Consider the following 21,159-nt stretch of genomic DNA (forward strand, 5'->3'; position numbering starts at 1 on the left):
TCTGTGGCCGTGTGCGGGGCAGGGCGTCCGGAGCGGGGCTGCTGGAGAGCTCCGTGCCGCCCCGCCGTGGACACCCGAGCTTGGGAGTACCTGATTTTCTTCTCATGAACGAAGAAGCAGCTCCGCAGCTCGTCTGGGGGCGTTTGCGGAGATGCAGGACTCCGGTGCCCGGTGCAGTGCGGGGGCACAGCGCGCGGGGGACCTGACTCTGGTCGTCGTCCGGCCGAAATGCGAGGTGCTGCGCCCCGTGGGGTTTGCTGCGGACGCTTGCAAAGACCTGCTTCTGACGCTGGGTGCCTGTCCCGGACGGCAGCCAGCGTGCTGCGCCCCCTAGCGCCGCCCCCGCCGCGCCCCTGCCCCTCACGCCTCCGCCACAGGGCGGTCAGAGCGGGCCGTGAAACGCTCCAGAGCGAGGGAGCACCGTGGCCCTTTACGTGTCAACCCCAGTGCCCGGAACAGGCTAAACGTGCCACTGGTTAGAGCTTTAAACATGCTCGGGATTCAAAGTAATTCCTCAAAGTTGGAAAGGTGAGAGAGCGCAAGGAAGAGGTGTAGGAGCCACCCGCCGCCTGAGGGAGCCTCGGCTGGTGGTAGTGTTCCTGATGTGTAGACGCTGTGGCTGCCGGGGACGGTGCAGCGTAGCCCTCATGCTGTTGAAGTTTCGTTTTCATAACAGCACGTTACTCTGGGCCGCGGCTTGAAGTTCAGGGCCGGGGCGTGCCTCTGGCCCACCTGGCCATCACACTTCCTGTGTCCGTGCCCACCGGCCAAGGAGCCAGTGCCCCGCTTGGCTCCCGGCTCCACGTCTTCTCCCCAGGACCCTTCCTCCCCTGCTCTCCCCTGCCCTCCACGCGGGGGCCGTCTCGGACGTGGGCGCCAGGGACGCCGTCTGCTTTTGCTCAGCTTGGAGTCTGAGGACAGTGAGTGGCGGGGGCCCCTGCCAAGCTGCCTCGCGCCTGCCGGCCTGGAGCGTGGCCGTGGCCAGACCCCGGGCGTGGCTCGTCGGGGCCGNTCCCCCCACACTGCCATGTGAGATCTCCTCCCTCCTGCACGGCCACGCGAGGCCTTCTCTTCAGGCCTCACCCCTCCCACCCCGGCACCCTCACTTCCTGTGCTGCTGTGTGCAGCTGCGTGTAGACTGAGAACATCAGTGCTCATGACACCGTCAAGAAGCCTGATTTGAGGTGGGAAAGTGTGGTTGTCAGAGAGCATCACCGTGACGGCAGCTCTGTCTGCCCGTGGAGAGAAGGAGGAGCACAGCACCCCCCACGGCTGTGCCTCGGCTATGGTTGGAGGGGGTGTTTGCCAGGTGTCTGGGGGAGGCACCCCGAGAAGCTTGGGGTGCACACACACACCGATGGACCCGGGTCCGCGGGGCCGACGGGCTGGAGAACCATTCCCCCCGCAGAGCAGTGTTGGCCACAGGGGCCCGTTGTCTCCGAGGTCAGCAGTCAGGGCCACGTGTGACCCGTGTCTCCTTTCGCAGTGCGGGAACATGGCCCGGGAAGGCCTGCGCACCCTCGTGGTCGCCAAGCGGGCGCTGACGGAGGAGCAGTACCAGGACTTCGAGGTGAGCCTGGGCACCCACCTTGCCTGACCCCAGGGAGAGGGGTGTCTCCTTCCTGCCCCCTCCCCGACCCGCCCGGCCTGTGTCTCCTTAGAGCCGCTACAGTCAGGCCAAGCTGAGCCTCCACGACCGGGCGCTCAAGGTGGCGGCCGTGATCGAGAGCCTGGAGCGCGAGATGGAGCTGCTGTGTCTCACGGGCGTGGAGGACCAGCTGCAGGCGGACGTGAGGCCCACCCTGGAGATGCTGCGCAACGCGGGCATCAAGGTGGGCGTACCGCCATGACAGGGGGGCGGGGGCAGGATGGCTTCCTCTGCCACCACAGTCGCCCCCGCCCCCTGCCTGCTGCCCACACCCAGACCGAAGTTTGTCTTTCTAGCCGCCAGCCACCCTGCCCATCTCTCCCCTACCCCCNAGCCCTTCCCTACCCCACCCTCCCCTACCCTTCCCTTGCCCTGGACATGCCTGCCCACCGGGCATCTTGGTCTCTCAAGACTTTAGTGGCCCTGGGCATCCATCGGGTGTGAGCTCAGGACAGTCCAGGCCACGCGTACAGGCGTCTCTGTGTACGGATAGGCACTTGTGAGAGACGAAGGTGTGGTAGCGTCAAAGCTCACCACCGTCACTGGTCCCCTAGATATGGATGCTGACGGGCGACAAGCTGGAGACGGCCACCTGCATTGCCAAAAGCTCACACTTGGTGTCCAGGACCCAGGACATCCACGTGTTCAGACCAGTGAGTATTTGCAAGCTCTTTGGTTTTAAATGTCTTATCTCACACCTAAAACCAATTGGTTTTGTGAGGATATATGTGCAATTATGTATAATTACATAATTATTAAATTATCTAATACCTAAATACCTCTGTTAAAAGAAGAATATCGTCATTTTCTTACTCCATCTATAAAAACATTGAAAACAGGTTTCTGTTAGCCGCCTACCTCATGATGAAAAAGCTACATTTTAATGGAGAGAAAGAAGGCCTAAATTCACAGGTACTTTTCTGTCGTCCTAGGAGATTCATTTCTTCACCAAGTGTCTATTTTAACACAGACACACCCTGCATTCATTTCCTACTCAATTTACAAAGTGTATGTTGATAAAATTACATTTTGTATTAGTTATACCCTTAGTGAGAATGCATCCTTAATCTACTACAGTTTTCAAATGAAATGTGGTTCCTTCATTATTTCAAACAAAATTAATAAAATGGTCTGAGGTTCATGATTCTTGTATGTATTATGACCGTTTGTAATTGAAACAAAAATGAAATTTCCCGGCTCTTGGCTGCCGATGAGAGCAGACGGCTGTGTCTGCCTCCGTGCTAGCACCTACGGAGAGGGTGATTTCACTATAATTTACATGTAAATGTCATTTATTTCGAAGCATCAGAATCACAAATTAGGCCCTGCAGACGATTATTTGCAATTAAATTATTAATGATTCTGATACAACTTTAGATCAATTTTGGTTGGCTTTCCAGTGTTACAGCCACACAAATTAAAATTTCCACAGTACAGCCTACCTGTTCAAAGATGAGTCTGAGATTAACTTGGACCATGTGAAACTTGCGTCTCAGTCGGCAACGTCTCGTTTCTTTTATGCCCCATAAAATCTCCACAGAGAGAATGTCAAAAACCAGAACCGTGGTTTCTGAAGCGTTTTCATTCTAAAATTAATGCCGTATCAGGACTGTCACAGTTTTACTCCTTTGCGTGTTTGCTTTAACTAACGGAATACGCTGAACCCCAGGTCAGAGGGAGCAGAAGCGTTTTGTAAAAACATTGGGCGTCACTTGGCGTATTGTGAAAAGAGGCACCTTCACATGAAGTCCTGGTGTTAGACCACTGTCCCTCCCTGCCGTGGGGCCGCCTGCGCTCTGGCGGGGTGCGCATCGCAGCCTGATTCTCCAGCACGGTGTCCCTGAGTCTCCCGAGCCAGCACCTGTCGCTCTGAAAGTAGTGGCAACACCTGGCCTGGTCACCGTGCTCCCTCTCGGGAACACCCCGCTGCCAGCACCACAGCACGTGTTCGTGCGCGGCCTCTCCTGTGTCTTGACGAGCCAGCATCCCCTCACCTGACCCGTTGCGGTCGTGGTCACAGACTGGGCGATGGTGCTCACGGGCCGGGCTGCANCGAGATCATGACCTAAGCGAAAGTCGGACGCTTAACCGACTAAGCCACCCAGGCGCCCCGGCAACGTCTTGTTTCTTTTATGCCCCATAAAATCTCCACAGAAAGAATGTCAAAAACCAGAACCGTGGTTTCTGAAGCGTTTTCATTCTAAAATTAATGCCGTATCAGGACTGTCACAGTTTTACTCCTTTGCGTGTTTGCTTTAACTAACGGAATACGCTGAACCCCAGGTCAGAGGGAGCAGAAGCGTTTTGTAAAAACATTGGGCGTCACTTGGCGTATTGTGAAAAGAGGCACCTTCACATGAAGTCCTGGTGTTAGACCACTGTCCCTCCCTGCCGTGGGGCCGCCTGCGCTCTGGCGGGGTGCGCATCGCAGCCTGATTCTCCAGCACGGTGTCCCTGAGTCTCCCGAGCCAGCACCTGTCGCTCTGAAAGTAGTGGCAGCACCTGGCCTGGTCACCGTGCTCCCTCTCGGGAACACCCCGCTGCCAGCACCACAGCACGTGTTCGTGCGCGGCCTCTCCTGTGTCTTGACGAGCCAGCATCCCCTCACCTGACCCGTTGCGGTCGTGGTCACAGACTGGGCGATGGTGCTCACGGGCCGGGCTGCACGTGTCAGGCAGCTTTTGATTTTAAATCACGTGTCTGAAGACGTTGCCGTGATTCATACACACGGGCTGTGTGTCCCTCTGACGTGGATAACGCCGTAATGCAGGTGCTTTTTTCTCTTCCGTGGAGGTGACCACTCGTGGGGAGGCCCACCTGGAGCTTAACGCCTTCCGCAGGAAGCATGACTGTGCGCTGGTCATTCCCGGGGACTCCCTGGAGGTGAGGCTGCTCTCAGGTCGAGAGCGGGTCCATCCGTCCGTCTGTCTCCTTCTCCCCGCCCCCCGTCCCCGTGGACTAGCGGTCTCCTGGGTCCCGTGTGCCTCTCACGTGCCTGCAGCGTAAGCTGCCTCTCTCATAGCAGGGTCTGTGCAACCCTGTGAGCGCCTGCAGGCTCAGGGGCAGCGAGCTCCCTCGTATCTCAGAGGTCGCTCCTCCTGGCCTTGCTCAAAGTCCTTTGGGGGCGCCAGGCGTCGTTCTCACGGTTAACAGCACAGCTGCCTGGGGAGCCTCCAGTGGGGGGCCCACAGTCTTGACCTAAAGGCACCCAGACCAGTATTTCCGGGAGTGCGCCCTGGTCACGGGAGCTGGGCGGGCGGCCCCGCAGGAGCCACAGGTGCTGCTGTCCTTTCCGGAACCGCGTTCACCCCGAGGCAGGTTCTGAGCCCCGAGTCCCTGACCTCCATCCTGGTTCCCGCCCCCGGGGACACACCCGGGCTTTGTCGAGGCAGGACTTCGGCGGTTCTGTGTGTCTGGCTGTGCGCGGGCACCTCCCTGACCCTCGGCCCCTGGCGTCCGGGGGGGCGGCTCCTGCAAGCTCCGCATCCCAGGCGGGCGGGGCGGCCGTGGCCCAGGGAGGAGGGCCCCGGGGGTGCTCCCGGCATGAGGCGCTCAGCCGTGGCCCCCGCGGGCTGCGCCGCTGTCTTGCAGGTGTGCCTGAAGTACTACGAGCACGAGCTGGCGGAGCTGGCGTGCCAGTGCCCGGCCGTGGTGTGCTGCCGCTGCTCGCCCACCCAGAAGGCCCGTGTCGTGAAGCTGCTGCAGCGCCACACGGGGCGGCGCACGTGTGCTGTCGGTGAGCCTCCCGCCGCCGGGCCCAGGCCCCACGGGCAACGGCCCCTAGCGGTGCCCAGGCTCTCGCGCCACCTCACGCTTCTGTCCCTGCAGGGGACGGGGGAAACGACGTGAGCATGATCCAGGCGGCCGACTGCGGGATTGGGATCGAAGGGAAGGTATGTGCCCCTCGGTCCTTGCGGCTGGCCCTGAGCAGCCCCTTCGGTCGTGCGGGGGGGGGGGGGAGCCCGCCAGCGCCCTCCCGCATCCTCCCGACCGTTAGGAGGCGTGTGGGACCAGCAGCCTCCTGTCGCCAGCAAACCTCTCCTGCCGCCCGGCACCCCGGCCTCCCTCCCGGGCGCAGAGCTGTGGCCGGGGGTTTGTCTTGTGCGTGAAGGAGCCCGGTTCATATCTCCCTTCCCTCAACGGCTATGCGTCACGTGCCCCATTTAAAGTACCGTCCCTGCCCGCCCCGCACACCCCCCACAGCTCTGTCCCGTGGCCGGAGGCTGTCCAGAGACCCCAGGGCCACCTTCCAGGCCGGATTCCTGCAGGGCCCACGGGCTCCTGTGGCGGCTACGCCTGTCCCCTCCAGGGCTGCGGGGAAAAGTGTCAGTCCCGGGCGGCGGAGGCGGACGCGGGTGGCAGAAGTGCGCGGCGCAGCGTGCTTGAGCGGGCGCCCTGCCCGTTGCAGGAAGGCAGGCAGGCCTCCCTGGCGGCGGACTTCTCCATCACGCAGTTCCGGCACATCGGCAGGCTGCTGATGGTCCACGGTCGGAGCAGCTACAAGAGGTCGGCGGCGCTCGGCCAGTTCGTCATGCACCGCGGCCTCATCATCTCCACCATGCAGGTAGCGGGACCCACCGCTCGGCGCTCGGCGCGGCCGCAGGGAGGGCGGGAGGCGGGACTGACGGGCGCTTCCTCTCTGGCAGGCCGTGTTTTCCTCTGTCTTCTACTTCGCATCCGTCCCTCTGTACCAAGGATTCCTCATGGTGGGGTGAGTGACCGTCGCGTGCAGCGCCCCCCCCCCGCCCCCGGGAGGACCTGTACTTGCACAAACAAGTGCAAGTCTGCGTGACTCCGCACAGCCACGCCGGGCTGGACCCTCTTGCTATCTTCCCGTCGTTTTCTGAGCAGGACAGGTGCTTCATGGGGGCGTCCGGGGCGCAGTGAGGGGGGTGGGGGATGGTGACGCCTCACGGGCTGGGACAGGGTGTACATGCCGGGGACGTGTCCAGTGACGGCCCCACAGCAGAGGCCCGGGCACAGAAGTGCAGGGTCGGGACGTAGCGCACCCAGACCCGTGAGCGTCCCCCCCGCCAGCCACTGCATCCCCAGGTTCCCCTGCGGCAGCGAGCGCCCTGTGCACACAGCTTATAATTGAACCATTGGTTTTGCCTATCGAGCCTGGAAAGCAACAGTTTTCTGTTACAAATGAATGAATTGGAGCTTCTCCTTCCTCGTCCTTCCGAGTTACGCCAGGAAAGAAAAGCCGCACGGCCGTTGGCGTGGCAGTGAAGTCCAGGTCGTGCCTCCAGGTGCTCGCGGAGCCCGGCACCCGCTGCCCTGCACCGCCCTCGTGTGGTCGCTCCCCGCGCTCCGTCGCTGTGACGCGGGCCTCGTCACCTCCCCATGTCGCGGGCAAGGAAGGACACGCCCGGGGCCCAGGGAACGTGCCAGAGAGGCAGAGCGGGGGCCTCCCGCACGCGGCGGTTAGCGGCTTTCCGGGGCAGTGGAGAATGAGCACGCAAGCTGTTTTGGCTCTTGGAGTTGTTTTAAGTACACATTCTGAGTACATTTCATCGACAGGCCCCCAAATCCCGAGGTTCCGGGTGATTTGAGAGACTGGGAGCACCAGGCCGCCCGCCAGGCTCCGCCGGGATCACCCACCAGCTTCCCAGCACGAGGCTGACGGCAGCCGCCTCATGCCCTGCCTGAAGCTGCATCCGCTGGGCAGCCAGGGGCGGGCGGACCTGAGCGCCGCTCCGGGGCCTGCGCCGGGTCGCGCTGGGCCCTCCCTCCGGCTTCCGTGGCCTGGGGCTTTGCACCTGCTGCCTTGCTCCACCTGGTCTCGGCGGAGTCCCCCAGGGAGCCGAGGGGCACCCAGCCCTGGCGAAGCCTGGGCTCTCCTGCAGGTCACCGGGCCAGCTATGCGGTCCAGCGTCCCTCCCGGGGGACAGGGCGGGGACGGTGCCAGGTACTGGCACCCAGAGCACCACACAAGCAGGGAGACCCTGGAGGTGCCAAAGGCTCTGGCGCCGTTTCCCATTTTCCCGTTGCCGTGGCCTCTGCGACTCGTGTCCTGTGACTTACTGTCAAAGCATGGGCTCTGCACACAACGTTGTTACCGCTGGACTGTGTCCCTGGAGGCCAGAGAAATCCAGTTCCCGCCTGCTTTCGTGCTGCGAAACTGTGGACTTGAAGTGTGTAGAGGGGAACTTACGGACAGCGGTGGTGGCTTCCTGCGTAACAACCGCGTGAGTTGACGAAACCACAGCCATGGGCCTGCCTGCTCTCGTGGGCCCCTCCACAGCCGCGCCCTGGTCGGCAGAAGCTCACACTGCTGTTGGCTCTTGTACAGAGTTAGTTTCTCTGCAGCCCACGAGAGGCATCCGGAATTTTCTTGGGCGTCAGTGTGCTGAGGCTGGTAGCGGCCAAGGAGGGGTGCTTTTGCGTTAAGCTTCTTAGAAAGTAAACAGAAAAGTCAGTTTTGCTGTCACCTAGCAAACAGCAGTCAGAAGTGGGTGGGAAGGAGAGCGATGTTTTTATCCAGCGAAGTCTAACACGACCTAGGTAACGTCGTAAGGGCGGAAGCGCAGCCACAGAAACCGTGGGACACTTGGTAGAATTCAGCTCAGAATATTCCGAGGCTTTTTCTCACTTCTCGTCAACTCGGCAGGCGCACCTGGCGGTCCGTGCGTCCCTGAGGCGAGGCAGCCGCGGGCGCCCCCGTCTCGCGCAGACGCCCTTCCAGAAAGCTCCCCTCAGCAGCACCCAGGGGACCCGGCGTCCACAGCCCTGCCCAGAGGCTCAGCAGCGAGCGGCAGTCTCCGCGAGGCGCCCGGCCCTGCCGGCGTCTCCTGTCCGAGCAGCGTCCCTGGGGCCCTGCTGCCTCGGTTAGCGGGTCCCTCATGTGACGGCCACGCTGGTGGCACCTGGTGCCCGTGTCTGCAGGCGCTGCAGGGGTGCGGGGAGCCGCTGTGCCCGTCAGCCCCTAAGTCTGCAGGGGTGAGAGTTGTTCCCAGAAGGTTGACGAAAATAACTAGAAATTTGGAGGAAAGTTAGGACCTTCAACCAGTTTAATTGAACACAGAGGTTAAAGGTTGGATCTGCAGGCAGCTCACTGTGAGCCCCTGGCCTCCGCGAGCCCCGGCCCACAGACCGCAGCCGGAAACCCCCTCCCTGGAAGGTCCCCTCCGGACCACGTGACCCTGGGGCCCGGGGTCTCCCGCCGCCGCTGGGTAACCTCCCACCTCGGACTTTCTCACGGCTGAAAACGTCATTGAAAAGAAATCCGGCCGTATTTCGGGAAAGATGGACCAGAGGTATTTTTCTTCATTCCTCCTGCTGAGCAGAACCAGAATCCAGCAGACCTCATACCCAGAACATGCGTGCGGAGGCGTGAAGGGGCTGAGGGCCTGGGGCAGCCCCGGGGTCCTCGGAGGAGCCGGCTGCTGGGATGGGCCGGGCCCCGGGAGGAGGACCCCCAGCAGCCTGTGCCCCTCGAGGGGGGGGTGACCGGCCGGACAGGGAGGCTCCCCGCAGCAGCCCCTGCACCCCGCCCCCGCCTCCCTGCAAAGTGCAGTAATGAGCAGCCCTCGGCCGTCGCGCAGGAAGGAACGCAGGAGGCGGGGGTGGGGGTGGGGGCAGCGGTGCCCGGAGACCCAGCTGCACGGCACCCGGGCGTCCGGGTTTCAGGAACCAGGAACCAGGAAGGGACGCGGCCCTGAGGCGCGGGGGCTGGTCGCGCCAGGCGGGGGTGCGGAGCGGCCGTGCAGAACTGCTGAACGAGCGGCCGGCACGCTCAGAACCAACGGAAACCGAAGACGTGTCGGCCGAGGCGGGGGATGTGGAGCAGGGCCCGTCGCCGGGCAGGGCGATCAGCCCGGAGACCCCAGCCCGCAGCACTCCGACCTCGTGCCCCTGGGGCCCGGAGGGAGGACAGAGGCCAGAGCTGGGAACCCCCAGACGTGGTCCACGGAAGAAACCCGCAGCATGACGCCTCACGCTGAGACGCCAGAAGGGAAACCCTGGGAGTCGCGGGGGCCGGGGGGGCACGGCCGCGGACGGCGGTTCTCAGCAGGACCCGGCGGGAGGGAGGGCGTCGGCTGCGCTGCTGCTGCTGGAGGTTCTGACCCGGTCGGTGCCCACGGGACACCCTGGCCGTGAGACGGGGTGCAGGCGTGCGAGATGCCACCGCCGGGAAAATGGGGTGAGGGGCGCGGGGCTCTCTGTTTCCCACAACTGCCTGTGGGTCTACGGAGACCTCGAAATACAAAGTTTGAGAAAGAAAGAAAATATTTGTGTGAGCATTTGTTCCTACAGACCGTGTCATCGTGCTGTGGGCAGGTATTAAGTCTCAGGGAAAAGTTGTACCTGGTTTGCTGATCAGGATTTGCAGCATCGGCCTCTGATGGCACAGCCGTGTTGACCGCGGTGCACGCTCCTCACACTCACCTGACTCTGTCGGTTTGAAGGTATGCGACCATATACACCATGTTCCCGGTGTTCTCGCTGGTGCTGGACCAAGACGTGAAGCCGGAGATGGCGATGCTGTACCCGGAGCTGTACAAGGACCTGACCAAGGTACGGTACGGGCACCCCGGGCGGGCAGGGCGTTCGCAGTGAGGGCGCGCGCCGGGCGGGCGGGTGTCATTCCCAGGTGGGTTCTGCGTAGTCTGCTCTCCACACTTCCAGAAGTTTTTCACTTCTAGTTATTTCTAACGTCCTCACTTTGACTTAAACTTGAGAAGGGAAAACTCTCTCCTCAGACGCGTGCAGCCAAGCTCCGATGTCCTGCACACGTACAGTTCTGATCGTAAAGACGCTCTGAAGCGCTGGCGGGACTTTGGGCAGCTCAGCAGATGGGCCCGGTCTCCAGGGGCCGCCGCGCGCTCGCTGCCTGTTCTTGTGGGAAGGACACTCACTGGCAGGACCGACTTGTGTCCATTTGCCGCTGCGTCCCGTCTGAGGCGTGAGGGACGGTGTGTCCCTGCCTCCACGACCCAGGGCTGTGGTCGCAAGGGTGCTGCGGGGGGGACGTCTGCCCCAGGAAACGCCGCTCCCTGAAGCTGTGCAGAGCATTCATTTATTTGGGCCAAAACTACACTCTGTTCAGATCGAAGTATTCCCGAAGGAAGCTTCAGTTAGTCGTATTTTTTTATGAGACCATATAGCCCCTAGCTCTCCAGGCACAAGTTGCAGTGACTTTGGAGTTTTCCAGAAGGCTAACTCTCCTGAGGCAATGCTGAGAACAAAACCCACTAACCTCCAGTTAAATCCAGGTTTACAACTGCTAACCTTAAATCACCAAGTCACATCTTTAAAACTAGAGCTGTGCAGGGAAGGAATTCGCTGAGATTCAGCACAGACTCCGCTCAGCTGACCGTTCAGAGAGGCACTGGCCCCTTATCGTTAACTAAAGAACATTAATCTTTGGGCTTCATGGCTTTCTTACGGACTTGGAGCAAAGTAAGATTTAAAGTTCCTTGAAAGAAATACAAAGTGCTCAATATCACTTTCACAGTCAGGACAAAAGTAAAGCTAGTGCACCAGTATAGTGCAAAATAAAATACCCGTCATTATATTCGATAACATTTCATTTGATAATAAAATGCAAGTGTAACATCTATCAAGCACTAGTATCTTGATGATAATATTGTTATGAATTACAAGTAAAAGGAAAACTTTGGTTTAATATTCTAAAGTGACAAACCCATTATCATTCAGTAACACGGAACAGAATCAAAAGATCCAAAAACTATAGGAAGCTTTTGTGAGTAATTAGAATTTTAGTAGATTGTGTGTTTCCTTATTTCCATAAACTCCAGAAACGTTTACTTAAATGCTACCTCACACGTGTAGGGGGAACCAGCTTTTCATGTAAGAGCAAAACTGGATGAGCCACCCTGAAGCCACGGGCAGTCAGTGGCCCAGCCGCCCACGGGTATCACAGGCGGGCCTGGGGGTGCCAGACCACGAAGGACTCGCTGAGCGCAGTCACCATGGTGGTTCAGGATGTCGGCTGCGGATGCTCAGGTTACCTAAGAACCAGAATATGTTTACAGGATCCGTAAACTCCATTAGCTGATGCATTTAGAACGAGGGCATTCAGGAAACTGTGTTCAGTTCTGACTGAGTTGGATCTCCTTAAGGGCACTAGCTTTTCAGTTTTGTTAAGGTGAGCAGTCTAGAATATGGCGGTATTCAAGTCAGGACATCGTTCTGCATTATTTTGATGGGAATTCAGTTACGTATCTTCCCAAGGCATCTTCAAGATTTAAAATCTGTTCCTTTTGTGTTTATAGTATATATTTGTTTATAGGTCTGAGACACTTCAAACCCTCGAAAACGAAGTAGCATTAAAGTGCTGAGCCACCTAACTTGATAAAAGTTGAGTCCTATTTTCTTACCGAAGCCAGGGAGATACTTTGGAGCTTCAACGTTGCTTCTAAACACTTTGTGGGTGACTCGGGAAGCCAGTGGGCGGTGGCAGGCGTGGAGTCCGCGGCCGCTGGAGGTAGCAGGCTAGGGTTTGCGGACACACGTCGTCAGCACTGGTCTCAGGAAGCCCCGCACAGTTAGGAAAGAGAACAGGAATTCAGGACAAGTTAAGTGACAGACAGTAGCAGGCACAGCGGTGCGAACCCAGCTGCAGACGGGGCTGCGTAATGTCTAGCCCGTTCTGAGCCCAAGGCCACAGTAAATTCTAAAGTACTTTCAGAAGTAATCAAGGGAAGCAGAGTACCTATCCCTTGCAAAACAGAGGAAGGTCCTGTGCTTTCAAAGAAAACACCCTGTTTCTCGTGCTCCTTGATACCCGTCTTCACTGCAGGAGTGGGGGTGGTGGAGCATCCCACGCTGACTGGCGGTCCTGACGGGGCCGCCAGCCTGAACAGAAGCGTCTGCTCGCGGCTCTGCAGAGTCAGCACCTGTTCAGTAACTGGTGTGAACAGTGTGTGAAGGACTCCAGAAAAGAGGCCGCGTTCCCCCCTCCTTCCTAAGTCCGTATTGTTTCGTTCCTGGTGCCAAGTGTTCCTCTTCTAAAGCTCCGACTCCCCTCTGAACGCCCACACTTCACTCGAGATGAGCAGCCACTTGCACCACCGTGGGCGCGGCCGGCGAGGCGGGACCCCTGACCTCCTCCCTCTCCCAGCTCTGCAGACGGCTCGGTGTATCCCAGACGGTCTGAGGCCTCATAGGGAAGGCCACGTGAGCTGAGGCCACGGGGCAGGACTAGGAAGGTGACCCAGCCAGTCCACAGGGTCCTGGATTATCTCAGACGTGTAGCTGTGAATCCTGAGCCCCAGCACACTGTTCTGTACGTTCGTGATAAATAACCTGCCAGCCATGGAGGCGTCTGGGTTGTAGCTGAATCAACTGTCAAGATATCAAGTAGGTGACATCATACAGTCCGTCACAAAATCCCTGACACCGTTAGACACTCAACTGTTAGGGTTACTTCACTATTTCCCTACTTTCTGTTGAATATTCCTCAGGTGGCTCTAGCTCTGAAATGTATAGTTGTTACATAATTGTGGAAACAATAGCAATAAGGCAGGAAAAGGAAACTAAAGACAGACGTCAGGGAGGGTCCACTTGCAGATGAGGCGGTCGTGCCTGTGGGAGGTCGGAAGCCCCCAACCCTTCTAGACTGGTAAGTGGAGTAAGGGGGCGGGGCAGACAAGATACATTTAATTGTTTCCAGGTCTGTGTATTAGCAGTGAACAGTTGAAATCTGAGAAGTTTTTTAAACTGTGTTTACAGTAACATAAAGCGAATGTGGCCTCACTGACGAAATGTGTGTGGGACGTGGATGCTGGAGGCTGTCAGGTGCTGCTGAGAGGAGCCTTTCAAGGTCCGAGAGAGGGGCGCCCGGTGGCTCAGCCAGTTGAGCGTCTGACTTTTTAATTTCACCTCAGGTCACAACCTGAGCCCCATGTGGGTTTGAGCCCCACGTCAGGCTCTGACAGCACAGAGCCTTCCTGGGGTCCTCTCTCCCTCTGCCCTTCTGCTCCCCATCTCAAATTTAAAAATTAACAGTAATAAATAAAGGTGCAAAAGAACGTTTGTGACTGGAAGGCAGCGTGGCCAAAAGCTGACAAGCTGATTCCGGAATTTACATGGAGAGGCAGGAGAATTAGAATGGTCAAAACCATTTTAAAAAGGGGAACAAGGAAGGAAGACTGTACAGTAGTAACCGATGCAACAGAGCATGGGCAGAAGACAGACACGTGGGCCCCTGGGGTCGGCAGCCCGGAGAGCGAGCCCCGGTGTCCCAGCTGATCTTTGACAAGCGTGAAGGGAAATCCAGAGAGGGGTCGTCTTGTCAACAGATGCCATCGGAACCACTCGGAAGATGGAGCCGCCACGCGCTCCTCACATTCTGGGGAAACACGCTCGGAATGAGGGACTTACATGTAAAACGAGTAGCTTCTGGGAGAAAACGGCAAAGACCATGTGCATGACCTTGGGGTAGGCATCGTTTTTAGATACGGGGTCAGACACATGATTCAAAAAGGAAAAACCTGGTAAGTTGGACTTTATCATAATTAAGAACTTTTGTTCCATGAACGACACTGTTAACAGAATGAAAGGGCAGGCGACGGACTGGGGGAGAATGCTTGGAAATCATACTGGTGAGAGAGGACTTGTGTGCAGAACGCAGTAAAACCTGGCCTCTGAGCATAATTCATTTTGGGAACCCACTTGTAACTCACCACCCTTGTGTGTCAAAGCTAACTTCCCCACAAGAAATAGTGGAAAGTCCAGTGATGCATTCCACAACCCCAAAATTCATATAAAAGTTATTAATACTGTGATGTAATACAAGATAATAAGAAAAATACAAAGTAGAAGAATAAATTAATGTGCACTTAACTTTGGAAACCTTTGTGGCTGGCGTGAGGGAGACAGGAGAGAGGGTTAGTGCATAGCACGATTTTCACTGTCACCAGCGGAATCACTGCTCTCTGCTCCGTGGAACCTTTCTCTGCGTGGGGGCCGTGGTACATGCTCGCACAGCGTTAGTAAACTCTGGCCGTAGACTGCTTTCCGTGCAGCTGCAGTCAGGCAGCAGAGGGAAGGGTCCCCATCTGCAGGAGCCTGGCCTAGAAGGACGCAGAGCCTTCCTAAGCTCACTCCTGACGGAAAAGCAAAGGACTGTCCTGAGGTGCTTGGAAGTGACAGAGATACACTAGTGCCAGTTGTGGGCACGTTCCAATACCCTGGAAAATCACTGGTTTCTGCCAAACACCGCGGCCTGAGACCAAGCATCAGAGCTCGGGAGACGATCCCCCACCGTCCAGCAGCGAGACGGAGCGAGAGCCCTTGGCTCCGTGTGGTCACGTGACATTCTGCACCAGGTTCTCCTCATACTTCCGGACATCACTCATGTATCAAGTTAAAATTTATTAGAAATGTTTGATCGTCTTGCAGAACACTCGTAGAACAAGTTACAACCCAAGGTTTTACTGTATGTAAGTGTAAAGAACCCTCAAAACTCAAAAAGAAGACAACCCAATTTTTTAAATGGGCAAAAGATGTGAACTGACGTCATACCCACGGTCACGGTGTGCAGATGGCAAGTGAGTGTTGGTGAAACGCCCACCACCAGCGGGTAGAGGCAGGGGCCACGACCACCACCCCCACCCCCACCCCGGGCAGCAGGGTCCAGAGCCCAGGCTGCTGACGGGACTCATGATGGCACAGCCGCCCGGAGCGTGGCTGGGAGCCTCATGAAGTTGGACACGCGTGGAGCGCGTGAGCCAGCAGTCCCGTGGGGCCTTCACCAGAGAGAAGCGAAGACTTGTGTTCACGTGGGGTCCCATGGATAATGATTATGGGAGCTTTGCCATAATTGCCCAGAACTGCAGCCGCGCACTGGGAGAGCGTTCAGGGAGAAGAAAAGCCGTCAATCCAGCAACATGGGTGAGTCTTAAATGCATTTTGCTGTGCAAAGGAAGCCAGGCTCAAAAGTCCATAAGATCCTGTTCACCCGCCAGCCTGGGAGATGCAGAGTGATGGGGACAGAGGACGGGGGCGGCCGCCCCGGGTCCAGGTGGGGAGGCTGAGGGGGCAGCTGTGCTGAGGACGTTGCCCCTGGGGGTCCCTTGGTCTCAAACCACATGACCTTCGGGCAGATCAACCTTTCCCAGAATTTGCTTGATTTTATTTATTTACTGTTTGGGTTGGCGTCTAATAGAAAAGTACTTTCAGGTCTTTAAGGTCTAATATTTAAATATAGTAACAAGTTTTACGGAATACTCCGTAGTTCTGGCTTTATGCTTACTCTCTTTTATCCGCATGAGCACATGCTGTTATCGCCTCTGCTCACCTAGAAGGAAACCACTCACCAAAGTTAGCTACGTGCCCCGGGACGTCCCAGGGAGGACTCAAACCCGGGGCGGCCTGGTGCCTGGACAGCTCCTGCTGAAGGAATGTCCCGTGTGTATGAGGCAGGGGTGTGAAGGGCTCCGCCAGCCCGTGACAGACTCGTTCTTCCCTCCCAAAACCAAAGGAAAGACGCGTGGGCCCAGGAGAGCCGCTGGACAGCTGGCATGGATTGTCTCTCGGAGCCATGAATAAGCATCACATCTGGACACTAGTGCGTTACGCATATTTTTCAGATTTTTTTTCTCCAATTATTTGTTGTACTGACAGTTTTCGTGCCCACCTGTAGTGTCTTGCCTTAGTACAGCCTTCTTGGACACAGGATCTCTGACCGGGGCGCACACAGGCATGTTCTCTGCCAGACACCGTGGGAGGAGTTTGTTGCTTCTAATACAGGAAACAGCACAGATACCCCCTTCGTATCTTTAGCTCTATAAACTGATCATCATGTCACATAAATAGTATTGAAGAGATGTCAGCAAATCTGGCAACAAACTAAACCTCTTATTTTTACATCAGAAGATGTAAGTTCTCTCTTAAAATAGTCAAATGAAATTGGCCATGTACTTAATTACGTATGCATTTTATCGAAGATCACACACCTGCTGGTATCCAGAGAAATGCACTTGGGAAATCCATACTAAAAGCACCTACATAACAATTAATGCTTTCTGCCTTTTTTAAAATCAGCATTGCCTTCCAAGAACATGTTATATTCAAGCCTCACTTTTCACACGTGCTAAGGACTAGGGCTCAGTGTGTAACTCAGGAAGCTGCTGGAATGGCCACACATGTCTTGTGGCCTGCATCCCCTCTGTGACCCAGAGGTGTAGACGGCTCCAGTGTAGACTGCTGTGGCAGTTGTCATGGAAACGCCCCTGTCCCTTGCTGGCGTCTGATGGCACTTTGACTCAGAGACCGCCCACCTCACGGGGCAGGGGGACCCCAGCCACGGACACAGCTTCGGGTTCTGGTCATTTGCAGTTGACTCTTGAACCTTGTGGGGTCAGGGGCACTGACACCCTGTATGGTCAGAAACCTGAGTATCACTTTTGACTCCTCGACGTGTAACTCTTCACTCATTAAATAAACACCTGATTAACATAGACTTTGAATATCACGTGTCGTATACGTAACACAGATCACAATAAAGTAGGCCAGAGGGAAAAAAATGTTAAGAAAATTACAAGGAGGGGCACCTGGGTGGTTAAGTTGGTTGAGCATCTGACTCTCGGTTTCGGCTCAGATCATGATCTCATGGTTCGTGGGTTTGAGCCCCACATGGGGCTGTGTGCTGACAGCTCGTTCTCTCTCTCTCTCTCTGCTCCTCCCTCGCACGCTCTCTCAAAATAAATACATGAACTTAAAAAAAATTTACAAGGACAAGAAAATACACTTTCACTACCATGTTTATTTACAAAAGAAATCCATGTGTAGGTGGACGCACACAGTTGACACCCATGTCAGGGGTCAGCTGTACCATCAGCACAGCTAACCTGCTACGGGGACTCATGGAACATGCCAGACTGTTCGTGTTCCTGCATCTGTGAATGGAGACGATGTCCAACCACGACGCTGCCTGGATGCGGGTGTGCCAGCAGGGACGTGGGAGAGATGCAGCTGCCTGTGTGAGCACACGCATCTATCGGGTGGTGGTCCCAAGGGGCCCCGGCCCAGCATCCGTCATTCTCACAGCCTTGTCTGAGGAGCATTGCCTTAGGCCAGCCCGTAGCGCCAGCAGGTCAGTGCGGTCGGTTAATGGCCCCGTCCTTCTCTCTGGGGCGTAGATGTCTTCAGGACGGAGGTCAGGCAAGACCGCAGGCCCCACTCTGCCGTCCTGGACGCGGCCCACCCAGCCGGGTCCAAGTTGTAGACGTGAGGGCGGCTGTACAAAAACCATTCCATCGTTCCTCTCGGACTCATTTCCAGAAAGGCTCTCAGGGATTGTAAATTCCAACTTGAGCAGTGATAGACACTCCGTTTTCATCTGGAGAAACGAAAAAATAAATATGGGAACATTCTAAAGAAATAAGGGCGCAAAGTGTTGTTTATGACAAAGTCTTCAGCTGCTAGTGCACTTCAGCGTTTGCTCACGCGCATGCACTCCTGGGAAGCCAGGGAGCGTGTGGCTCCAGGTCACCAGAGGTCAAATGAGAACATACAGCCGAGGCCGCAGGTACGCACGGGGCGNGGGGGGGGGCGGGGGGGGCACGCAGGCGTGAGAGGGATTGCACTTGGGCCCTGAGGGCCTTTTAGCATTTTTCCTCACTCCTGGCTGTTTGAGAACCTGTGTGTCACGCGTGTTGTTCCGCTCTGTTAATTAAGATATTCCACTGTTTACCCCTAGGGGAGATCCTTGTCTTTTAAGACCTTCCTCGTCTGGGTTTTGATCAGCATTTACCAAGGTAAGACCGGCCTGCCTGGCCGGGACTGACGCGCGTCTCCTGCTCGCAGTGTTCTCCCCTCAGTTCAATTCCACAAGGTTACGGTTTCAGCAGCAGCCCCAGACCCCGTCACGGTGCGGCGTGGACGGCCGCTTTGGCGGGCACGTGTCACCGGAAAACTGACCTGTTTTTAATGAAATGTGAACCCAGGAAAACCTGCACAAGCTCCTCCACCTTGTGTCCCCCACACAGGGTTTCTCTCGGGAGCGAGACCTCCCGTACGTAGCAGGAGCGCGTAGCCGCCTGTGCTGGGTGCTCCCGATCGGGGTGGGGGGTCACGGTCCGTGAGGTAAGCCGCGTGTCCCCTGCTTGCGTGTTGCAGGCGGCATCCTCATGTACGGGGCGCTGCTCCTGTTCGAGTCCGAGTTCGTGCACGTGCTGGCCATCTCCTTCACGGCGCTCATCCTCACCGAGCTGCTGATGGTGGCCCTGACCGTCAGGACGTGGCACTGGCTGATGGTGGTGGCAGAGGTCCTCAGCCTGGGCTGCTACGTAGCCTCGCTCGCTTTTCTGAATGAGTATTTTGGTAAGTTGCCTTGGAAATCTTACTTGTGTGTTACTGGTTTGTGAACGTTTTTTATTGTTGCTTCTTAATACATCGTCTTAAACTGCAGATCACAGTAAACCCCCGTCGGGAAGCTTCACAACACAAAAAGCTTATTTCAGGAAAGATTAAAGTCCTTGTAATAATTTTAAAAATTCAGATGTCAGCACTTTGGCTTTTTTTTTTTTTTTAATGTTTTATTTATTTCTGAGAGAGAGAGAGAGAGACAGTGTGAGCAGGGGAGGGTCAGAGAGAGAGGGAGACACAGAATCCGAATCAGACTCCAGGCTGTGAGCACAGAGCCCGACTTGGGGCTCGAACCCACAAACCCTGAGATCATGACCTGAGCCGAAGTCGGACGCTTAACCGACTGAGCCATCCAGGCACCCCAGCACCTTGGCTTTTTAAAAGATACTGAAGATGCACCGTTTCCAGGAGTCTCGCGGTTCGTCTTTCTTCCCAGGGGACACAGAGGCCACAGGGCCCCACGAGCAGCAGCATGTTGTGTCAGAAGCACCGTGGGCACTGTGGTGGGGTCACTGGGCACGCACACCCCCACTCTGCCATCCCCGACCTGGTGACCTTGATGGGGTGGCCTCACAGAATATGTCCCGACACGTGGCTGCTGGGCCACACTCAGACTGTGGCTCTGGCTGCCAGCAGGCTGGTCCTGGTCACCCTGTCGTACAGATGGGAGGGAGGGTGGCCCAGAGTTGCCCTGACCTCTGTAACCTCATGTGACCTGTACATGCTGCTTCCCCAGAAAACCGGGCCGAGGACCCACTCGGCTGCCTCGAGGTGCGTCCCGCGGGAGGAACCCCCACCGGCGAAGCCCCGAGCCGCCGCCTCGGGGCACTGTCCTCACTGCGCAGCAGTTCTGTGTCCCCTGTCCCCAGCCTCTGCTTTCCAGCCGGAGTTGGAAAGTGCCCAGTGGCTGGTTCGGTGGGCGCCGTCCCAGAAGGGGTAGGTGTAGCCCGTGTGTCGCACTCCCGTGTGGCCGTANGAAGAGGCCCTGGGGTCTGCGTGACTTGCCCACCTTCAGATGCTGGCGGGCCCTCCCTGAGCAGCCGTCAGGTCAGAGCATTGCCTGTAAGGATGTCGCCGCGGGTCAGGAAATTCGTCTTGAGGCAAAAGCCTTGATCCTTGAAAATCAGAACACCCTGTGTCCGTTAGTCAGCAGCTCCAGGCCACGGCAGGCGGCGCTGGGGCCACTTGCCCTCCCCAGGAGAGAAGAGACGCTCTTGGAGTGTGTGACACGATGTCTGCACAGGTGTCTGCGGGGAGCGGGACGGTCACGTACAGCGGCCGCCTCGGGAAACCCGTCTGTCCCTCGTGTCGGAACCAGTCACCAGCGGGCCCCGGCAGCTTCCGCGGTGGGCGCTGTGAGTCTCGTTCCCTGTCAGTGACGTTACCGTGTTAGGAAGGCCAGAGAAGTGCACGGTCCCGACATAAAAGGAGAAGCGATTTCACATCTGAGTGTCCAGCCAGTGGCAAATAGATGGATAGAAAAAATATAAAATGATAATGCTTTTGTATTAAAAGAAACATCCGCCAAAAAAAAAAATTGGTACGTCACGCAAGAAGTGACTTCACGGTATAATACCTTGTTACTTTAAGAATAAGCATTTAGTATGATTTTCTACGCGAACACAAAGTAATGCGCTCAGCATCGAAGGGATGTTGGTTTGTTTTCATGGTGTTTCTTTTTAAGTTTGCGTGCTTCCTTCGTGCGGTGGTGCCTGCGGGACACAAAGCAGAATAGCACAGCTGGAAAAGCGTTCAAGCCCCGTGACTGGTCGTGGCTAAAATGAATATAATGTGGACATAAAGCTGAATTATAAGGCGGCGAGGACAAAGCCAGGTCACTCGGGGAAGATCACCTCACGGTCAAGGTGCAGGTCTCAGTGTGTGCACACGGCACAGACAGCCTTTCATGGGGCCTGGAAACAGCCGTGCATGGCGGTCTGGATCCTGGAATGTTTGGGGGTGTGCTTTTTAAAGTTGCAGTAAGTTGGGGTGCCTGGGGCTCGGTTGAATGTCCGACTCTTGATTTCAACTCAGGTCATGATCTCATAGTTCATGGGATCAAGCCCCACGTCAGTCTCTGCACCGACAGCAAGGAGACTGCTTGGGGTTCTCTCTCTCTCTCGCTCTCTCTCTCTCTCTTTCTCTCTCTCTCTCTCCCTCCCCCCCCCCCC

The 21,159-nt window shown here is 56.7% G+C and overlaps 1 protein-coding gene across 9 annotated transcripts in view; it reads left to right on the forward strand.

Annotated features, from left to right (window-relative positions):
- The window catches only part of ATP9B (ATPase phospholipid transporting 9B), a 199,372-nt gene that overhangs the window by 176,763 nt on the left and 1,450 nt on the right, over positions 1-21,159 (forward strand). For 6 of the 9 annotated variants that reach the window (XM_077752699.1, XM_077752702.1, XM_077752700.1 and 3 more), the window contains 11 exons: positions 1,487-1,570; positions 1,662-1,832; positions 2,203-2,301; positions 4,442-4,531; positions 5,240-5,384; positions 5,477-5,541; positions 6,057-6,212; positions 6,295-6,359; positions 10,060-10,168; positions 18,321-18,378; positions 18,740-18,943. In XM_077752699.1, coding sequence (XP_077608825.1) covers positions 1,487-1,570; positions 1,662-1,832; positions 2,203-2,301; positions 4,442-4,531; positions 5,240-5,384; positions 5,477-5,541; positions 6,057-6,212; positions 6,295-6,359; positions 10,060-10,168; positions 18,321-18,378; positions 18,740-18,943 — 1,246 coding nt within the window. Of the gene's footprint in view, positions 1-1,486; positions 1,571-1,661; positions 1,833-2,202; positions 2,302-4,441; positions 4,532-5,239; positions 5,385-5,476; positions 5,542-6,056; positions 6,213-6,294; positions 6,360-10,059; positions 10,169-13,348; positions 16,469-18,320; positions 18,379-18,739; positions 18,944-21,159 lie in introns of those variants that run through there. The other 3 variants (XR_013332332.1, XR_013332333.1, XM_077752704.1) reach the window with 3 other exon arrangements.

This window comes from Crocuta crocuta, unplaced genomic scaffold, assembly GCF_008692635.1.
Source record: "Crocuta crocuta isolate KB4526 unplaced genomic scaffold, BGI_CrCroc_1.0 scaffold101, whole genome shotgun sequence".
NCBI lineage: Eukaryota > Metazoa > Chordata > Mammalia > Carnivora > Hyaenidae > Crocuta > Crocuta crocuta.